The following is a 21244-nucleotide window of genomic DNA, read 5'->3' as shown; positions in this document are numbered from 1 at the left end:
GCCAAGCCGACTGGACGGGATAGCCAACCAACCAACCTCGCGCCTCGCGAGCGCCCGACAACTGCGGCTGTGCTGTGCTTAGCTGTGCTGTGCTTTGCTTTGCCTGGAAGTTGGAGGCAATATTCTTCATCTTCTTCTGCTGTGATTCTGCTCCTCTTAATCAGTCTCCTGTCAATCAAACCTTCTTACCCAGGAACAACGCCTTTTGCCGCAATCGTTAATCTTATACGAAACTCTGTACTCCCACTTCGTATCGGCAAGCATCGATCATCCAATCGGGCGCGCCTCTGTGTGGTCCTCTTCTATCCGCCCTCTCCGACGAATTGTCGCTGGCAATTCAATCTCATTGCCAGTACAATTAACTCCTTCTTCTGCTGAATGGTGCAGTTCGGTTTGAAATGCATCTGAACGTTCCAATACCGCGTGGCTGGGATGCCACCGTGAGCGCACTTCAACCTCGAGAAACGTCATCTAGCAATGGAGGTGGGGGAACCAATAACACAGTTGTCTTTATTGTAAGTTCAAATGGAGTGGAAGAATCGCCGAGATCTGCCTTGGCGCTAACATTTATGTCTCAACGTGCAGGTCATCGGTAGTATTGCCGGCGTAGCGGTGGCCATTACTTTGGCTGTTTGCATAACGAAGGCGCGACAAAAGAAGAAGCCGACAGAAAGTAAAAAGAAGGGAGGCTTTCTTGAACGAATAAGAGGTCGATCGGGGCAGGGCAATTACGAACAGACAGCTGGTGAAGATGGTGGGGAGAGTGGAAGGCAATCACATCAGCTCGATCCCACTTCTACTTCAGCCAATAACCGACAAAATCGCAACAGTACCAATAACGGTGCCAACGCTGGTGCAACCGTCGACCGAAATACTTCCGTCCGCTCTGTGCTTACATTACCGGCGTATCGACAGAGCGCAAGCCATAATGAAAGGGTCCTGGGACGAGAAGGCGAGCGAGATGGCGTGGACGTGATCATCGACCTGCCAACTGCAGAGGCAGAGGAAGAAGCGCGAAATGAAGAAATGGAGACTCTCTACCAGATCAGACTGGCTCGACGACAAGCTCTCGCTGAGCGTGAGGAGCGTAGAGAGCGACGCCGCGAGGCACGGCTCAGAAGCGACTATCGCGAGCTTGAGGCGATCAGAGCTGAGACTCGTGCTGCGAACGAGGACAACACTATTACCGAACTACGAACGACTGTGGACCAGATCAAGGAAAACAGGCAGAGATCTGTGTCAAGTGTATCATATGCGGACGTCGGTGTTGCACGACATGACGGAACGAGAATTAGAGCAAACAGTAGCGAGAGTGAGCGTGTTGGCCTGCTCTCAGATGCTGCGAGCATGCAATCGGGACATCACCGGGGGCGCAGCTATAGCTCTGCTGCTAGCCATGACGACGACTTTGCAAGTCTGGCTCCCACACGTTCGCAAGGAGCTTCTATTCGATCAGGCAGTGCAGATGGCAGAGCTGGCTCGAGTCCTGAGTTGGTAGAAGCAGATCTTGGTGAAGAGGCGATGCCCCCTCCTGAGTACGAGGATATACCGCTTACTGATGACCGATCCTCAAATCACGGTCCTCCGCCTGAGTATCCCGGCCCTGAACGCTCCTCATCGCAGAGAACACAGCGAACTACGGAGCAGGATCTTGGGTCAGATTGGCATCAGATGGACCCAGCTTCAGATGGACAAAGCAACAGCCCACCAAGCGGTCAGAGCCTTGGTAGCGCGCCTCAATTGCCCAGCTTAAGAATACCACAACTCCCTGAGATCGTGATTGAACCATCAAGCGCACATCCACGAGACGACGAACAACGATCACCACACCGATGATATATGAAGTCTTTCTTTTAGCTGTTTTTATTTTGTTTTTTTATATCAACTTCTCACATGGGATTGGTTTAGAGTTTTGAACTCTCGATGTATCAAATCATCTAACGAAAGCATGGAGTTTGGATTGGTTTGAACCTCTTGAAAGGTACTTTGGCTTTATACTTAGGACGGGGTTGGGCCTCAGAGGCGGCATTCATATTGATACTATTGAGTACCGCTTACAGTGTGGCGTTGATATTGGCAGATATTGAGTTTCGATGTGAGATAGCTGATGTACAGAAAATGTCAGACTTTGGAGCCAAGCACACTTACACAGCATGCAAGTCTGGTTAGGCTATCATGTGATAATGCCATTTGATAGTACGTTGGCACGAGCCTTTGTAAGTTGATCGTAAGCCTCAAGTCAAGCCTGAGACTGTTGGTGACTGAGTGAGGGTCTGGGCATGAGACTTATATGCAAAGTCGTCCCATTGATAAGGCGAGAGTGGATGCTCGAGGGCGGTTGGTAAAAGGGCAAGTGGTTCAGCGGAGCTTCAGCTGCAAGGGGCTAAGAATAATCAAGACGAAAGTTGTTGAGATCCACTGAAGACATGCTAATCGTGCATCAGCAAGAGATTGAGGATGTCGGTGAGAAAGAAGACAGAAGAAGGAGATGATGATGTAGAATCAAGAAGAAAGATGAGGTGAGATGGTATGTGGGTAACGGATATACAAGCATCGAAACAGGAAACCGGATCCAGCAAGTGCCGGAGCTCGAAGCCTGAAGTCCTGTACAAAAATTGCAGAATGAAACATACTGGCTTATCAAATGGTTGGATAAGATAGAGAGGCAAGGTAGAAATCATAAGATTTGCAATAACCGCGCGCAGTCGGACAGAGACGTCCCCGCATTGAGTATGTTTTGTCAGGCTCGTGTAATAGAAACTAAGCGTCTTCTGCTAAGCACACATCAGCCTTGACTCAGCAAGGAGCTTTTTTAGAGGGGGGTTAATTATGGGGCTTTTATCGATCGAGGTGGGGTATTGTTGAAGATGAAGTTGATTGTGTTTTGAAGAACAACTATGACGAGACATGATACGGGCTTGGAGGAATTGAGTATCAAAGGTATCATCATGGTAGGAATTAGCAGTTGAGAGAGATTCACTCGTGTTAATTATCTTCCAGATTCAATAAGAAAAGATTGGGTCGGAAGCAATTGTCTTGCATGTCACAGATGTCATGATTCAGGGACATCCCGAGCTTCACCTCCACTTTTTTCTTCGGAGCTGTTCTCAAGGTGTTAGTTACCGGTTCAATCTCCAATCCCACACCCACGCATTCGTACAAGTAGATTCCGGAATTGGCAGAGTTGCACCAATGATATCATGAGCGCCCGGCTCATTTCTCCTTAGGTGCATGATACGTACCTTTTTGTGGATAATATCCCGGTTCCCAGATGTAGAAGCTTCCAACAAGCTCTCCCTCAAGCTATAAGACGAACCCTCCCCTCTTCTGCTATTTCGTTTCTTTCTGCCTTATCATCACTCAGTACCAACTCATCGCATCTCTCTACGTTGTATTTTCTTAATTCTTTACTTGATACCCCCCCACAAGTCATTCACAATGGCTCCCAAGATCGCCATCGTCTACGTATGTTTCACCCCTCCATATCTTGTCATTCCCAGCCCCGCCACCATCATCTCTTCATGATAAACAGACTATTGTTACTCATGTGAGATGCTTGAGACTTCCATACGTGACAGTTAGTGTAAATCAAGATTACACTGCTCAATGGCTTGTCTACGCTCACACAACATTCCACTCGTGACTGTATCACCACAGAACACTAACATATCTCGCAGTACTCCATGTACGGCCACATCAAGCAGCTGGCCGAGGCTGAGAAGGCCGGTATTGAGAAGGCTGGCGGCTCTGCCGACCTCTTCCAGGTCCCCGAGACCCTCCCCGAGGATGTCCTCGCCAAGATGCACGCTCCTCCCAAGCCCACCGATGTCCCTACCCTCGACGACCCCTCCGTCCTTGAGGGCTACGATGCCTTCCTCCTCGGTATCCCCACCCGTTACGGAAACTTCCCCGCCCAGTGGAAGGCTTTCTGGGACAAGACTGGCAAGCAGTGGGCTTCCGGCGGTTTCTGGGGCAAGATGGCTGGTATCTTCGTCTCTACCGCCTCCCAGGGTGGTGGTCAGGAGACTACTGCTCAGAACGCTATCTCCACCCTCACTCACCACGGCATCATCTATGTCCCCTTCGGTTACGCCAAGGCTTTCGGTGTCCTGACTGATCTCTCCGAGGTTCGCGGTGGCAGTGCCTGGGGCGCCGGTACCTTCGCTGGTGGTGACGGTTCTCGCCAGCCCTCTGCCAAGGAGCTCGAGCTTGCTCAGATCCAGGGAGAGAACTTCTACCAGACCGTTGCCAAGTTCACCGGTTGACTGCATGGCAGCAGCCAAGCCAAGGCTGCGCCTGGGGTGGCATCGAACACCAACAAGCCTGCCGAGGCTGAAAAGGGTACCACTGCTCCCAAACAGGAGAACAAGGGACCTCAAGAGCTTAAGGAGGTCAAGGAGGGACCTTGTGGACTGCCAGCCAAGTGCGTAGTCCAATAGACGAGTTGAACGATAATGGAACGCAAATGATTAGAATCAATAACAAATACAAATAAAATATTCTTATGATCATTTTGTATAAAGAACTTAGTGACATCATACATGCCTCCAGAGAACCAATTAAGGAGCACGTTGAAACGGCGACGCTAATGGCAAATGACGATTAATATTGCTTCCGTCTCAGAGACTTTCCTTTGTGGGTGATATTACAATACCTGGATCACAACTATTTCATGAATATCACCGCTATACACAAGATGTTGCCAAGCGGTTGGATGTCCAGTCCAAGGCAAGCAATCGAAGAGAGTCACAGGCAAGCGTAATAGGTCAATCTCATTTTCTATAGGAGGCTTGGTAGATGCCTAAGTTACCTACCTAGCTAGTAGATAGAAAGCTGCGCACAGCGCAAACTACCTAAGTTACTCCTTGCAATCCGAGAGGATGATTCAAATCTCTAAATACTTGTTAAGGATAGAAAGAAAAGAGGGTATCTTTCGTGCAGTAAAGCCTATTTTTCATCACAATCCCTGCCTTCATTTCCAATCATAAGACCAGATTCGTGGTCTCTCTCTCAACTCAAGATATGATTCCTGACTTCGTCCCTTACTTTTGAAAGAGATTTGTCCGCGACCCTTGTGGGTTATCCTGGAGTTCACCATCGTATACTTTGGCTCGGTCGTCTCGGATTGGACCTGGGACTTGGATCTCTCCTCGGTAGATCTCAATGACGTTGACCAAGGGAAGGATAAGGAGCAGCATGGAGAGAAGCTGGCCGAAGCTCCATACAGTCTCGCCATTGTCTTTGAGCTCGATCGACGGGTGGCCAAATGCTTGGGAAAGCAGGATAATTCGAATCGCTGCTCCAACTGCAATAGCTGCCATCAACACCAACCCGACAACCTGGATGATCTTATAGAATTTTTGCTGCTTGCTGTGAAGATACCAGGTCGCCAGGCCAAAGATGATGCAGTTACCAGCAATAACGACGATTGTGCCGACGTAAGAAAGACCAGCGTTTGAGGCAGCGCCTTTGCCCTCGACTTCCCACACGCAGGATATGGGGAGAGTTTTGTCGTCGAGACCCTTTGAAACACCCTCGAGAACAAAGACCCCAGACACGCATGACAACGCCAGATTGACGAACATTAGAAACTGTCGCAACCATCGAATCACCCAATCGCGGCGGTAATCTTGTTTAAGAGCCAAAAGTGTCGTGTTATGGGTCGCCATGGAAAGGAGTGACAGCATCCATATGAGGAAGAAGTGATACGGCACCAGGCTGTTCATCTTGGCCAGTCCAACACTCTGGATACCAATTCCCTGCATAATTTGAGAGTCGCTATAACCGTTGAGCAGCTTCCGCCGTATGACCGAGTCTCTCCCTCGCATTTCGGCAAAAATGACGCTACTTGATAATATGATGGCGAGCAGCGCCGTGATCATGAACGATAGTAGGATCTGTCGTATGTCAGCACCTGGTCATGTTGTCTTCCGGCATGATAGGTTTGGAGCTTACACCAGCGCCTGCGACGCCAGCATCGCTGGCTGTTGGAGCGGTCGCATTTCGATCGCAGTTGGCGGATTCAAACAGAGCCATAATGGAGCATATGTGGGTTAAAGAACGTCGTGAGCACACAAAGAAAATATAGAAGGCATCACCAAAAGACAGAAATTCAGGGTGCAAAGATGACCGACTGGGGCTCGAATGATTATTATGACGTTTAAGCGCGGACCCCTGGTCGCACTGCTATCTGAAACAGGCCCTCCCTCTGGTCAGGATCTACAGCAACATTTGCGGAGTTACTGGATCGCATTTCAAGTTGGCATTGGGGCTGTGTTGGAGGTGTTTGGGCCAATCTTGCCAGCACACAGCCAGAGGATTTCTTTGTACCCTGGGGGGATGCTTGGTTGCCACAAAGAGGTGCCATCAGCCATCAGCCGGGCCATGAGGGCCTCGATGCAGTCATATTTGCCTGCCGCAAACCCTCGTCATGCAGCCATCAACTCGATAGCACCCAGTTCATCAGGGCGGAGACTGAGACAATTCACACAATGCTCAGACCTGTTTTCGTGATGGAATGTCACCCAATTTCTGTCCCCCGCAGATCGTATCTTGGTGTACAAATGTACTCCCCTCGGGGGGCAAGAAAACACCAATAAACTTAGTAAAGAGTCCCCTAAATTTAGGGTAGATTTACCTAAATATTTTTATTACTTATGGTCAAGGTCCTGAGTTTTCTTTCCTCCCCTAGACTCCATATTCCAAGGACACTAAAGTGAATGAAACATTTAATGATCAGCGCCAATTTCTCAATCAACAATCCAGGAAACACTTTGCTACCAGCAAATATTTACCTGGCCCTACCTGACAAGGATTACAGACAGCACCGCATCGTACTCTTTGATTTCTACGCTTTCAGCTCTTGCTTTATCGTGACAAAGGACCCGAACGAACTAAGATATGCTGTCGCAACCTCTCAATCTCTCACATGGTGAAGGAGCCTTTACGTGGGAATATCCATTATCATGAGGTCTCATCGTGGGAGCTTTGCCGACTATCGAACGGGATAATAATAGACATGCTATGCTTTTACCACATCGAGCATGTTTTTGGGGGTTTGGGGGCATGACAGGTCCGTCGCGTCACCCCAGTGCTTTGGTACATGCACCCAACAGATGCCCCGATGCTTGGATTCCAAACCATTTGACCTGCCTATGATACCTTCAGTCTTTTACATCGTTTGTTTGCTTTCAAGTGGCCGACTCTGGACGAGGCGTAAGGTAGGCTCCTTCTCTGCCGGGAATGTCTCTGGAAAGCCTTTTGTTCGAATTAAACCCCTCAGATCCTTGCCAACCAGGGGGTCGATAATTTGTCCACGTCTTGGAATCGCATCCGAGGAGTGAGGCACAGGACGAAGCGAGGAGAGGCAACAAACTTCTCAGGCGCCTGTGCCATGCGGAAACCCCCAGAAGAAATGCCAGCCAACGTGCCTATCTCGTCGCTAAAACCACCGGAGGGAACGAGACGCCTTGTTGGGCTGGTGCGATGTTACCAGTAAGAGTACGACTCGTCGCATGCCAAGACCATATCTTCCAGCAGTCTTGATCAAGTCTCGAAGTGCAGCTCAGACCAAATTCTGACATTGCTGGCATAAAGTGATCTGTCAAGCAAACACGCTCGATGCCTGATCCCAGTATGCAACAAAGAGTATTCCTTCAGGTAGAAGATGTGCGTGCGGAGCGCAGGTAACGAATTCCAGATCCTGGCTCAATCATAACGGTTGAAAATGACTCGAAGCGAGTGGAAGGATGCGAGCGAGTTTCCCAAAATTGCGACTTGCATGAGGAGAGGTGGTTTTCTTGGTGTGTTGGACTCACCCGCAGATGAACCAGGCCTAGCTTGACCCGACAGTTTGGATATCACAGTGATAGTGCGACATACCCACATGAGCCTTCCATTCACATGATAAGAGGCGTCGGTCGGGGGACTGGTTCCGCTGCAACTATGTGGATAATAGTCGATGCTGGAAGCAGAAATGAGGACGCGGCCGGCCGCCCAACTGCTTGCCGTTGTCTCTTGTCGTGTTGGGTTCACCCGGGCCGGCCATCATTCGTCTAACAGCTTCGCTTCGCCAGCCGCCTCTTCTCGTCTAGTCTCCATATACGCAAACTAGACCAGGGTCAGCCCGATCTCTAGGGCGCAGATATAGGATTTCACCTTTCCATGAGGGTTTATGGAAAGGACACACACTACACCATCTGTTGAGCCAAAGGCTGGCTTGGAAACAGGCTTGTATATGTTGGGTTGCGTGCATGATGCAGTCGGTTACTGGCCATTGAAACGAAACACTGAGAAGCAAATGGCTTCATTAGGATATGAATATCAACCAAACATGAAGGCAGAATGACACCATAGGCCAGGACATAGCTGGACCATATCAGATGTACCAAAAACCAGCGTCGATCTGATGGCCAATGGCCCACCGTGAGTGTCAAACACAAATGAAGTAGTGTTGGGTAAATATCAGGCGCAGAGAAGATACCTTTCAACTACCTTAACGAGCTGCCTGTCTCAGCCCCAATGCACAACCAACAGCTATAATGTTGAAGGATGTCGGGTAGAGAACGAACCACAAACACCCTTGCACCTCGACCCATATCCGACGTGAAATCTTGGGTGCCGCAACTATTTGTTTGCTTGCCATCAGAGGCGTGCATGAGGTAGGTTGGTATGGAGATTGTTGGATGTCATACACTTCCCTGTCTGTCCCCTCCTTGGCTAAGGTAGTCTTTTATAGAAGCGCATCTCTCCCACAGAACGTTATCGAGATCACACACACTTCTACTGACTTTTTCTTAATTGACGATGCTCTTGATCCCACGACAACATGCTGGCCCCGTTGGCCGAGCATTTGAACCTGAGCTCAATCGCCCTTCATATTCCCACCAGACGAAGTTTGCGTCGAGTTGTCCAACCTGGCTACCAAAAGTTCTCCAAACAAACAAACTATCGCTACTAGAACAGCTCCCCAACGAGGTTCAGAGGCTCATTTTTTCGGACCTGGACTATCAGTCTCTCATCTTCCTGTCCATGGTGAACCGACACTTTCATCGCACAGTAGACCCCCAACGCATGGCAACACTACGAGACAAGTTTGAGTTGGTAATGAGAGCAGCAAAGGACTTTCCACAACATTGGGCCAGCGAGAAAAAGAAAGACCAAAGACCCGGAAACTTGGAGTGCTACTGGTGCTTCCGTGTACGGAGCCCGCAACACTTTGATGTGTTACAAGCCAACACGGCGTACTTTGACCCACAAGGCCGATTGGTACCGGAGCAGGAGGCGGGGCCTCAAGACCGGCTTGTGCCCCTCCGCCGCTTCTGCATCGGATGTGGAGTAAAGGCTGGACTTCATGCACCATCTGACTGCATCGTGACAAGAACAGGTCTGGACCTCTGGGTCTGCCGATGCCGACGTGTGTGGCAGAAACCCAACTGCCTGCAGTGTCCAGACTGCTCTTCAACTTGTCCACTGCGGCCCAAAAGAAGGTGGTGTGGCTGCGACTATTCGTCTGCGCGACCCCAGCATTGTGTCCTATTGCATCAGTGAATCTAGGTGACAGGCATTGGCAAACGAAAGGCTTGCCTGTATTATGGAGACTCCCACATAGAGGCTCCCACATAGAACAAGGCCATAGTTTTAAGGTAGCATATATGGAGCTGAGGTCAGTCAGATCGAGTCATGCATGGGTCGAATCCAAGGGACACTTTACGAGAAACTGGGGCAAGAGTACATCCGGGGTATATAAAACTATCGATATTCATGTTGGCATCGGGGAGTTTGATATGTTACTAGCGACTAATTAGAATGATGTTTCTTCTTTGAACCCGATTACTTCCTAGGGCGTGAAAACATAAACAACGTAATCATTGGACTGAAATTCCAGAGATGAAAAGCTAGAAATGTTTACATCCTTCTAGAAGCAACGTGGTATGCCGCATTTGTTCGCCAGATGAGCCAGTGCAATGCATACTCACAACTTGGGCGATCCAGAATCTATCAAAGCAGTATCCATAACCAGCATCTTCTAGTCTCGCCTCACGTCTAGAATATGGGTGCCCAAAGCCGGCCACGCCGGAGATGTGAGCCGTGTGCCATCACCTGACCTCACGCGTTTCGCTGTGGTAATCGTGCAATGGAAGCCCAGTTTCTTCTCCTTTGCTCTGTATGCTTAGAAAATATTGTTTTTCGTAGCCACATGGTTGCAGTGAAATGAACAATGTTTCATCGGTGAGAATGGTTGGGGTTAGGGGTTCGCTGGACTTTATTGGGTGTTTTGTTGTTACTTGCAGAGTGGTAGAATATGTCGGGAAAGACTTTCGAGGCTTTATATAGGTAGTATTTCTGATCTTGCATTCTTTCAGGCTACTTTGCATTCACTATTGTCTGTCATTTGTCTGTCACATCTATGCAATTAGCTTGATTTTGACAATTCAATCACTCTTTGCATCATTGTTGCCCACATCAATGCTCGAGGAGTCCGCCGTGATTCACAAACACTCCTCAACAATACCTATATAGGCAATCAAACATTCCCTCCAGCTATTTTGATTCTCTTCCTTTAACCTTCTATTTTATTCTATCCAGGAGCCTTCCCTCACATATCAGCCATCACCTTTTCTTTGTCTTCATTCGTTGTGCCTATCCATCATGGGTGACAATATCTCTCAGCCACCAGATGAGCCTGTCCTCGGTCCAACCCTAACATCATCAAGTATTGAAGATATTCCGACTCTTGGTCTTCTTGCAAAGCTGGAGCTGGATCGGGCTAGCGATGGAACTCGACCATGCGATGGCAAAGAGACAGAGGTGCAAACACTTCCAAACTACACTACTCCCAGGATTAACACGCTCTGCTAGATCACTGAAGCTCATCCAGAGAAGGACGTTCTCTCGGACTCTATTGCAGATGATGCCCATCTACCACACAGTGATGAAACAGCTCAGAACCATGAGCAAGACCTTTTTGATGACATCGCCACTGAGTATGGGGATACTTCGGGTTCCGAACCAGATTTTTCATCGAGTTCAGAATTTGACTTCGGGTCGGATGATGAGAATGAAGAAACAACAGACGAGTAAGACACTGAGGAATCGTCGAGGAAGTCGTTTCTGTTGACATTGCCTTTTAGTTTGATCCGCTATGTCACAGCTCATCGAGACGAGCCGTTTGAGTACGTCTATCGCTTTCCTCCTGCGAAGCCCCTAGAACCAATCAAAAGTCCCCAACTTACTGCCATGGAACCTGCTGGCTTACCCCTGACACCATCTGCAACTACGGATGTTCTCTTTCGAAATGAGTTTTTTATCATCAGGCGATCTCTCATCGCGGGATGGGGCGCCTTTGCAGTCAAAGACCTCGAGGCCGGAGACAAAATTCTCGTCGAAAGACCACTATTCACTGCCGATAACAACACGCTGTACAAGGAATTCGACAAGCTGGACCAGGCATCGCAGGACATTGCGCTGAGCCTTCATGCTAATAGCTATTGTAAATTCCAGAGCATCAAGGCTGTCTGGACTACAAACTGGTAAGTTGAGAGTTGCAGAACGAAGAAGATAGGTCTGATGGTGCTTTTAGCTTCTCAACAGGTGTTTGGGATGAAGCAGGCCTCTTCCCTATTGCGTCCCGCTTCAATCACAAATGTCATCCGAGACAGACCGTCAAATACTACTACAACAAGGCTGGCGAGGTACTTGAGATGGAAGTCAAGGCAACTAGTATCAGAGAAGGCGAGGAGTTGACCATCTCGTATGGTTGCGGGCTAACTCCCGCCGATTTATTCTATCGCTATGGGTTCAGATGTCGCTGTGGAGGATGCTCTGGATGGACAGAAGAGGATGAGAGAGGAATGTGGTGATCCGAAAGGGAACATACATGTCGAGTGGCACGTTGCTTTGCTTGGCTTCGGTACTGCTAAGATGGCTTTGGTTCCAGCATTTGAGACAAGATTGACGCTTCTGGCCTATGTTTGATGTTGGATTTGCATTGACCTGGATATAGGGTCATTCTTTGGTCCTTGGGAGATTAGAGATGGGAGCGGCTTTGGGCGAAGAAGAGCAACCACTCTAGTTATGGGCGTCGAATTAATACAAATGATAAAAAGAAGCACCTTGGACTTTAGGCCAGTGTCATTTGTGAGGTTCTTATGTTAATTAAAGACAGTAAGTCCATATGCTCCAAGACAGGTAGTTTTGGTCATTTCTCCATGTTTTTTTTGCCTCTCGAGACAAACTTGAAAGTCTTATCGAAGGGGATTTGAAAGGTTATGAGAACATCGCAAGTTCAATTGTCGCGCTGTCTGTTCCTCGTGGGAGTCACCGGGATGTCTGCCTACACTAAGTCAAGCTGAGCCTCAACAAAGACACCGTATGAGTCAATCACCGATGAGGCGTAGTGACGATTCGTGAAATACAGCATTTACATTATTCTATGTAAATAAAGAAAGACTCCCTCCAACTAAGCTACATATTCTTTTCGAGACACGAAGCACATTTTCTCGCTATCTCAATGCCTCCATCTTCCCAATACTATCAATCCTTAAACACCACCAACTATCTGCACGTTCATTGACGAACAGCTGGGAGAAGACAACAACAATCCCAAATCATGGGCCCATACACGATCATTGAAGGAAATACTCCTGGAAGTGTGACGGACTGGTCGAATCATCAGAATAATTCTGGCCATAATGTCTTTTACTTCAGTTTCCCCGAACTAGCCATGCAGATTGTTCTCTCAGCGAACCATCAGACCATGATTTCATGCCAGATTATTGATACATATAGGTCATTTTCGAGAAAATCAATAGATCCTCTTCGTGAAGAAGTCCGCTCCATAATGAGAACAGCCCTGGGAGATGACTCTTGCCACGTCAGGGAGTTTGATCTGCAAATCGCCATTCTTCAGATGCTGGAAGCAGTCCACGGATTTGAATTGGCACAACAGTCTTCCAAACCAGAGAAGTACGAAAAAGGATATGCAGCAGACGAAGTATCAGATTGGAATGAGGTTATCAACAACCCCTTCGGTCTCGATGTATCAACCATCCAAGACACAGCCTACTCAATCCTCCATAAAACACCCAAAGAATTGACAGCTGGTATCCCAAAAGTATGGAGAGTCATTCACATGGAATCTGTCCTTCGCCACGATCTCGTCAGACGGTTCTGGGGCTATCAGGCGTCACTGGAAACAGACCTGAAATCGTGCAGGACGAGTTTACGAGACAGAATTCCGCCTCACTCGAAGCTGGCCGGCAAAGTCCGAGCCCAAATTAGCCACGATACTATCATTCAGGATATGATTTCTCCTCGTGTGACTTTCCACGGTACTCCCCTTCAGTCAGTAGGATCGATTGTCCGCCATGGTTTCAAGATGCCTGGAAAATTAGTGGAAGAGCAAGTCGTCGCCTCTCCTAGATCGGGCATAGCATTTGATCGAGGAATTTACTCATCCCAAGAGGCCTTCTATGCCATATCTTATGCTCGTGGGCAGAAAGAGATGACCCCAGTCGGCATGCTGCCTAGCATGAGGTTATTTGTCTGCGCTACTATCATGGGTCGAACATATACCGGGAGTGACGGACGCCATGGTCCCTTGATTGAAGGTTATGACTCGCACTTCGATGGGGGGTTTGAATACATCGTCCATGATGAACGAGCCATGATTCCCTGCTACGTCATCCACCTCGATCTCGGCTCAGAGGCAGCCAAGCAGGCCCTCAAAGACGTACAGACCGACCCTGAGGAATTCAACAACCTGACAAAGACGAAGAAGCGCCCCGAAGCGAAAAGCACGGCGCCTGGAGATATCCAACGTGAGAAGGAAGCTAGAAAAGCGGCAGCTCTGAAGTGGTTTCCTTATGGCTTTGGCCCTGCTACGGGTACAAGATTTGTGATTGAGGAGGTGGGCGAGATCTCGGACGATGAAGAGGAATACGGAGACTGGCAAGCTGAGAAGCATGGCTATTCGCATTCTGACAACGAGAAGGACACTGTTTGGGACGACGAGGGGTGGGAGTACTATGATGAGAATGGAAACCTGGTGAAGGAGAAGGGGCGTTTGATGGATCAATATCAAAATGCCACGCGGGCACATAAGAATAAAAGGGGGGCCTGATCCCCAGGGAAGCAAAACTCCGGACCGTGTCAAGATTAAGTGCTCTAAATGCATACTAAGATATCCCAAACCCACCTGAGTCTCCTCGTCACTTAGGATAGAGGCCCTAACTTTTCTTCCCCGAGCTTGTCAAAGAAGAATTATCGCGTGCCCATTGCAGTAAATGGTATGTGTTTTCTTCTAATCCCGAACGCCATGCCATGCAGTCCATCCATCCATCATATGATACATCCTCTAATCCCAATACTTAATCTCACCGTCCAGACCCGCCGTAACCACCTTGCTGGTCTCTTGGGGATGCCACTTGACAGTAGTGATAGCCTGGTTTCCAGCCTTGAACTTGTGATACATCTTACACGTCTTCCAGTCCCAGAAACATACATAGCCACCAGAGTCACCTGAGGCAAGGAATTGTCCATCAGGACTGCAGTCGAGATCGATGCCAAGACCGGCGTTGTTGTGGCCCCGGTAGCTCTTCTTTCGGTTCTGCCGGAACTTGTCGTTTGCACCGTAGACGAGAATCTGGTTATCGGAACTCTGATATGCGACGTATTTGCCGCTAGGGTGGGGAGCTGCGCGGGTCATAGGGTACATATCTGGTTCAGCGATGTATTTGATGGGGACGGGAATGTTGTAGTCCCACGCTCGGAGAGACTTGTCGTCAGACGTTGTCATAAAGCGTCGGTTATCATCAACGAATGTGATGGTGTTGATGGCAGCTAAGTGATGATCATACTCCTGGACAACCTCGTTCGGTGTTCGAATATCGAATTGGACAATCTTCTTATCCGACATACCAGCCAAAAACTCATTCGCATGCTCAGGATCGGGGTTGAATTTGATGACATGGGGAGTCTTGCCAGTCGTGAACTTGCTCACGCAAACACCCTTCTCAGTATCCCAGAGCTTGATCATGCGATCGTAAGAAGAAGAGAGAAACTGAGTGCCCGATGTGTTGAAGCAAATATCTGAAATGGCCTTTGAATGTCCAGAGTATGTTCGCAGGAGCTCTTTGTCGTGGTACACATCGAAGATCTTAACGGTAGTGTCGGCGCTAGCTGATAGGAGCAAATGCCCAGAAGAAGGGAAGAAGCGCAGCGCAGTAATCGCCTTGGAATGATTCTTCCAAGAGTGAATCTGATTCTTGGGAATAAAGTTGGTGATGCTTCCCACTTCTTTCCGAAGGTCGATGTCCAAGTCTTGAGGAACGTGCATATAAGTCCTTCCCTGGTAATCGTACTCGGCGGATCCGTGGAACGTCGTCGTCTCGTCGCCCATCTCCTCGGCCTCCTTCCGTCGTTCCAAAGCCTTGGTTGGTGCCTTGACAATTGTTCCACTCTCGACTACTTCTTCCTCCTCTTCGACAATCTCATATTCCTCATCGCTCGCCAATACTTCGTCGTCCGCAACAACCTCGTATTCTGCCTTTTTGTATCGTGCCCAAGGTCCAACATAAGACCCAGGTCCCTCCGCAATCGTTGCGCTGCCCTTGCTCTCTCGTCCGGCTCGTATCCTGGCAGCCTCTGCTTTTTGCTCTGCATTCGTTTGGTACTCTCGTTCAGGGCCACCTCGTCGCTCGATAGCACGATGCTTGCTCCGGAATGTGTGCTCGCTTAGAAAAGTCTCCTCTGCGTGTCCAGTTGGGACGCTCTTGCGCTTCAAAATGTTGTTCTCGTCCTTGAACGGGTTTAATGGTCCAGCCTTGGGGCGCGATAGATCTTCAGCCGAATAAGGCACAACAGCATGATCAGGTTCAGCTTGTTCTCGAACTATGAGCGCATCTTGCGGCGCCATATTTGGCGGATATTCGCCAAAATCCGCCATTATGATGGAAATGTGCCTTTGGGTGGTGAGTTGGAGGGAAAATGTTGTCCAAGCTGCCGATGATGAAGAAAAAAAGGAGTTAACGGTATTTGCACTGCTTGGTTAAGGCGGCATTCGAGTCATGAAACAGATAAACCTTATCTGATTCCAACTTCTGAGATGATGGCCTCGCTATTTAACTTATTGGTGGGAACGCTCAAAATCTCGACGGACTTGTGCAAGACTGATTGACTGATTGATAGTTAAAGCTTAGGGCATCTCAACAAGACATAAGGAAGAGGATGATGAAGGGAATGAGCGTAGACGATTGATAGAGTTTGAACGTCGCAAAGTATAGATAGTCAGTCAAGCTCTACCAAGCGCGACAGAGCAGATCGCGAAACAGAAACAGTCACGTGACTTTGATCGCAATCCCATGTTGACTTCGCAGGTAAACGGGGAGCAAGAAATTGGAGAGAGCTTCTGAGGTCCCTAAAAGCAGGTGCCTAGTCTTACCTAGGGCCTATCATACCTATGCTGAATTTACCTAAGTTCGCTTTTGTCGTTAGGATAAAGGCACTGAGGTTTCTTCCCAAAGGTAGGGTTTGGCTGTTTGAGCCCGAGTACCTCAACGGGACACGAGAAATATTTGTCATGAGTTGTAAGTCATATACTGTACATAAAGAAACTATACATTTCATCCAAAGCATCAGAACTGGCCGTTTTATTCGGTCATTAATCAATTATCACACCGGGCTCAAACGCTGAAGGATGACGGGACCAGACCACCACCAAGTGCGATCAATGCCTCAGTCTCCAACAGAACATGCTACCCACCGCCTTCATGAAGTAATCAACCAGAGCGCCAGCTGGCATGATACCAGGATATATACGCCAAGCCCGCCTCTTAAAAAAAAAGCTATCATCATCATCTATACTGTCTTCCACTCGTTGTGTGTACTGCCGCAGCAGATTCATATCGTTCTCTTGTTCTTGTCGTCGCGTGACCAGTCGATTCGGCCCTGGATGTCAGCTGAACTCGACCAGCTTGTTCAGATATTGCAATCTGTCCTATCAGACGTAGCCAAACATTGCCTAACATCGGTGATATCGGACCGCGGCTCATTCGAGAGGGGTAGCATTTTAGGAGGACTCGTCTCGGATAAGAGCAACAATCATGCTGTAGAGGTAGAAGAAGAACATGAGCAGGTGAAAGCCAAGCTTGAAGAAAGATTCCTGTTGCGGTGTCAGTGCTGCGCTTTGCTACGAGTCAAGCTAGACCACAAACCTTCTTGTGAACATTGAGCTTGCGGAAGATCTCAGTCGCATCGAGGAGATGAGTGTTGTCAACAATCCTAGCCACGGTCAGTCTGTTGTCGCAAAACTCGGGGTGTATTCGACATACTTCTTGACGTTCCAGCCAAGGAGAGGCAAGTTGAGAATGAGAGGGATCCAGTAACCGTTGATGAGGAAGAGGAAGGTCAAGAAACCGTGCACAGCAGCCTCGGGGATGATATAGGTATTGAGTCGGTTGCAGAGGTCAATGGGGTTAATATAATCACTGTTATCATATGAGATTAGTTTTCATCTCAACAATTGCTTTGAATACGCGCATCTGAGGCGCAAAGTTTGACACCCTAGATAGCAGCGCTTGAAAGGACCATGGGAACCATACCATTCCAAATCACTGTACATAATAGTGAAGAAAACCTGTAAAAAGAGGTTGACGGCGTTGATAAGCACCGACAACAAAAACAGCCAAGCTTCTCCAGACATCATGTTGGGCTAAAGTGTAAATGTGACGTTGAGGATTGGTGATCGAGTTGGGATGACGATGTCGGTCGAGGACAGCTGTTTGACAAGCTCTGTCACAGGCTGCAGATCGCGGTGCAAGGCGAGGGATGATAAGCTTCGGAGTGGTACGGTTCGCGAAAAGCTCTGGGTAGCTGAATATGCCAAAGTCGCCTTGCTGCGAAGATTTCTTAGTCGCGGAGTGTGAGGGGAATAACAGAGTGGAAGAGGAGAAATCTTGGTGGCGGGCAATGGATGGTGTGGAAGTGGTAACTTAGTGGGAGGGTAGCGGTGGTGAGTTCTGGTGGAGATATGGTGGAGGTGGACCTGGAGAGGTTAGGTTAAGTTGGGTTCCTGGGCTGGTCAGATAAAAACTAGCCGCGATGATGGAAGCGGCGACAGCTCAGGGCAACACCCTCGAAGCTGACAGCAGGGACATTGTGCTGGAAACCCCCCATAATCCGAGCGGCCTCTGCCTTGATCCCCTGTCCTGAAAACGCCTTCCACGGCGGATGGCGTGGCCGAGTGACGCCTGCATGTGGCTGGGAGGGTTCACAGTCTCACTGAGCCTTTGAGAGGCAGGGTTTATTACTCTCCAACTTTGACAGCGAGAGCCATTTGCGTCACTCCACAGATAGATAGATAAGCCTGCATCCGGGGAGATGCACCACGGACATCGACAATGATGTAACGGCGTATGGCCTGACTTGACCAAGCTAGCCAAGCAAGACTGATCAACGTCGATATCCAAAAAAAAAAAAAAAAAACCATCATGGTTCACATGCTTTTGTAGTAACCCTAGGAGAAGACTCTATCAATCACTCAACACTTGAGCAGAAATATTGTGTCAATATATCAACTTTGGGTTCATGCCTCACTGCTCGCCGTTATAATGCACCGTCAATCAGCCAACACCCCCTCATCCCCACCAACTCCAGAACATGATATCGCCAAAACATATGATTTCTTCATATAACAACACTCATAAAACTCTATTTATGCCTGTGTTTCTCCGTTCTCGGTGCCAGGCATCGGTAGGGCGCCGCCAGGAGAATCTGGCTGTCTCGCGGTCAAAATCTCGACACCATCTTCTGTAACTAGAAGAGTATGCTCTGCGATTCATATTAGCATATGACACTACCACACTTCTAAACGAGACTTACCAAACTGAGCTGTCAGCTTGCCATCGATGGTGGTGCTAGTCCAGTTGTCAGGCCAAGTAATATCTCTGTACTTGCCCAGAGCAATCATGGGCTCAATGGTAAAGGTCATTCCGGGCTTGCACTCTCCAACAGTCTTGTTCTTGGCGTAGTGAGGGACGTTGGGAGGACAATGGAAAAGCTTGCCGACTCCGTGGCCACAGTAGGTTCGGATGACGCTGCAGTTGTGCTTCTTGGCATGCTTCTCGATAATGTTACCAAATTCTCGGATCAGAGTGCCGGGCTTAACGGCCTTGATAGACTCATCCAAGCATTGTCGCGCCGTCTCAACCACACGAACAGTATCGGGGTCGGCCTTGGCCTTGTCTCCAATGTAATATGTCTCGTTCAAATCGGCGTGGTATCCTTCATGGTACAGGGAAACATCGATGTTGAGAATATCACCGTCAAGCAGGACACGCTGGTCAGGAATACCGTGGCAGATGACTTCGTTAATGGACGTGCAGCAAGACTTGGGGAAGTTGTTGTAGTTCAGAGGAGAGGGGTAGGACTAGGTCGAGTTAGCCATCACGGATAGACTCCAGCGCTTCGAAAATTGGTGAGCAAATCTCGATACGTACGTTTCGCTCGATACAAGCCTTGTGAACGATCTCATCGATGTAGTCGGTCGTCACGCCAGGCTTAGCGGCAGCGGCCGCGATGTCGAGGACCTCTCGCGCAAGCTTGCAACTCTTTCGCATAGCATCCTGGCCCTTCTTGTCGAGAATTTCGATCTTGTTACGGTTGGTAAGGGATCGGCTGTATCTGGGGTTGCCGTCTTGCCACCACACGGGGTGAGGAATCGACTGAGGAAGAGTTCGGTGCGGCGACAGAGGATAGACGGGTCGCAAGGTTCCAGAGTACGGAAAGTTGGGGAAAGGGTTATAATAGCCGGTAGCTGGATCTGGTGAGATTGCTTTCGGAGCTTTCAGGTGGTGGAGGATATTACTTTGCGACTTGTGCATTGTCTTGTGGATGCCCTGCGCTGGAGTTAGGTTGTGTCGCTGTCACAACGTGGTGGAATTCACATACCCAGTTTCTCTTAAAGCACTCCTGGGAGCAGAAGTAGCTGTCCTTGACTCCCAGCTTCAGACAAGTTGGGCATTGGAGGGATCCAGCTTCGTTCTGGCAGTCGGCGCCCATACACTCCTTCTTGGCGGGGGAATCAGCAGTCATTGTGTCGGTATCAATGTATGTGCTCGAGTACACAGATTGTATCGTGTGAAAAAAAGAATGTATAAATCAAGGAACCGCAACCTGGATTGAGAGTTTGTCGAGCAATCAAAATGCGATCACAAAGCGCCAAACGGTGTAGTCGTAGAGTCGTGTCTCGTGGTGCAACTTTCAGACGAGAGCAAAAGATCGACTCGGCCCCATTTGATGCAGGTTGATAAGCATCGATAAGGGTAGTCGCTAACAATGGCCAGTTACGCTTGGCGACGGTCTGGAGCTCCTCTAACAGAGCCTGAGTCTGTGGGGCTGTCGAACATGTTTTGTGCAATTTTATGCATACGCCTCACTAACAGCAGCCGTTAACGCTCTCTGGTAAACGGTGCCGTTTTGGGTAAGTGGGGGTTTATGGCACGACGGAGACGTGATCAGTGGGTGGTGGTCCATGCGAGCTTGTTAGTGCTTCAGTGAAGACTAGGTGGGCATGTGAATGAGCAAGGAACTCAAATTGGTCTCTATGAGATTTTCTGCAACTTACGTCTCACCAAGAATTTGAGTTTCTGCTCATTTGAGTCGAGAATAATTTCCTGATATCAGTGTCAGGTTTAAGTCAAGCATGTCATTTCTAAGCAGACAGTTATGAGATCTGGAAGACTTGAAGCCGGATAAATACATACTATTCGATCTGCACAAGAGCAGAAAGAGAACCAAGAAGGCGCTTTGAAGTGAGCAATGGGCCATCGAGGATAACAAGTTGGCAATACTAGGTAAGGTAGTCTAGTATTTGCACCGGCTTCGCTCTACCTCAATGACAACGACCCTTCGGAGCAGTCAAAACACACTCACTTGGTCACAGCTAGCGGCCTCTTCATTGGATCATAGTCCAAACCTAGGCAGTTTAGAACTAGACTTTTTTTTCTACATTCAGCAGCATTACATACTTACTACAACACCGAATGCCGGGGTTACGTTAGCTGTTAGTGGTCTCGTGAGTGTTTGTTCTCGCTCTTCTATAGTGGATAAAGTGGGCCCCCGCTTCCGGCCGGCCGCTATCGCTTTGATGCAACAGCAACAGCCGGTCCTATGGGGGCTTGAATCGGTCCTCAGTCTATTAGTATGGCGACCTTAATATCTCGCCATCTCTTGACATATTTTGTCT

General features: G+C 48.7%; 9 protein-coding genes across 9 annotated transcripts; 5 read left to right on the top strand and 4 right to left on the bottom strand.

Annotated features, from left to right (window-relative positions):
* Positions 1-398: 398 nt before the first annotated feature.
* FTJAE_8477 (uncharacterized protein) lies at positions 399-1836 on the top strand (the record flags this gene model as incomplete). Its single annotated transcript, XM_037355297.1, has 2 exons — positions 399-515; positions 586-1836. The coding sequence occupies 2 exons, from the start codon at positions 399-401 to the stop codon at positions 1834-1836; spliced, it is 1368 nt and encodes a 455-aa protein (XP_037204456.1).
* Positions 1837-3438: 1602 nt separating this feature from the next.
* On the top strand, positions 3439-4265 carry FTJAE_8476 (minor allergen alt a 7; the record flags this gene model as incomplete). Its single annotated transcript, XM_037355296.1, has 2 exons — positions 3439-3465; positions 3678-4265. 2 exons carry the CDS (start codon positions 3439-3441, stop codon positions 4263-4265), a joined length of 615 nt encoding a protein of 204 aa, XP_037204455.1.
* Positions 4266-5042: 777 nt separating this feature from the next.
* Positions 5043-6036, bottom strand: FTJAE_8475 (uncharacterized protein; the record flags this gene model as incomplete). The annotated part of the gene is made up of 2 exons (XM_037355295.1): positions 5043-5897; positions 5956-6036. 2 exons carry the CDS (start codon positions 6034-6036, stop codon positions 5043-5045), a joined length of 936 nt encoding a protein of 311 aa, XP_037204454.1.
* A 2769-nt stretch (positions 6037-8805) lies between these two features.
* Positions 8806-9559, top strand: FTJAE_8474 (f-box domain protein; the record flags this gene model as incomplete). Its single annotated transcript, XM_037355294.1, has 2 exons — positions 8806-9336; positions 9386-9559. 2 exons carry the CDS (start codon positions 8806-8808, stop codon positions 9557-9559), a joined length of 705 nt encoding a protein of 234 aa, XP_037204453.1.
* Positions 9560-10650: 1091 nt separating this feature from the next.
* Positions 10651-11861, top strand: FTJAE_8473 (set 5; the record flags this gene model as incomplete). Its single annotated transcript, XM_037355293.1, has 4 exons — positions 10651-10809; positions 10861-11078; positions 11133-11531; positions 11582-11861. The coding sequence occupies 4 exons, from the start codon at positions 10651-10653 to the stop codon at positions 11859-11861; spliced, it is 1056 nt and encodes a 351-aa protein (XP_037204452.1).
* Positions 11862-12610: 749 nt separating this feature from the next.
* Positions 12611-14122, top strand: FTJAE_8472 (uncharacterized protein; the record flags this gene model as incomplete). Its single annotated transcript, XM_037355292.1, has 1 exon — positions 12611-14122. One exon carries the CDS (start codon positions 12611-12613, stop codon positions 14120-14122), a length of 1512 nt encoding a protein of 503 aa, XP_037204451.1.
* A 234-nt stretch (positions 14123-14356) lies between these two features.
* On the bottom strand, positions 14357-15916 carry FTJAE_8471 (CDC40-cell division control; the record flags this gene model as incomplete). Its single annotated transcript, XM_037355291.1, has 1 exon — positions 14357-15916. One exon carries the CDS (start codon positions 15914-15916, stop codon positions 14357-14359), a length of 1560 nt encoding a protein of 519 aa, XP_037204450.1.
* Positions 15917-17068: 1152 nt separating this feature from the next.
* FTJAE_8470 (ER-derived vesicles ERV14) lies at positions 17069-17704 on the bottom strand (the record flags this gene model as incomplete). The annotated part of the gene is made up of 4 exons (XM_037355290.1): positions 17069-17161; positions 17214-17280; positions 17331-17486; positions 17601-17704. 4 exons carry the CDS (start codon positions 17702-17704, stop codon positions 17069-17071), a joined length of 420 nt encoding a protein of 139 aa, XP_037204449.1.
* Positions 17705-18712: 1008 nt separating this feature from the next.
* FTJAE_8469 (methionyl aminopeptidase) lies at positions 18713-20091 on the bottom strand (the record flags this gene model as incomplete). The annotated part of the gene is made up of 4 exons (XM_037355288.1): positions 18713-18828; positions 18880-19426; positions 19497-19895; positions 19948-20091. 4 exons carry the CDS (start codon positions 20089-20091, stop codon positions 18713-18715), a joined length of 1206 nt encoding a protein of 401 aa, XP_037204448.1.
* Positions 20092-21244: the final 1153 nt, after the last annotated feature.

Source organism: Fusarium tjaetaba (genome assembly GCF_013396195.1).
Source record: "Fusarium tjaetaba strain NRRL 66243 chromosome Unknown NRRL66243_c0000183, whole genome shotgun sequence".
NCBI lineage: Eukaryota > Fungi > Ascomycota > Sordariomycetes > Hypocreales > Nectriaceae > Fusarium > Fusarium tjaetaba.
This window is presented reverse-complemented; position numbering and strand designations above follow the sequence as displayed.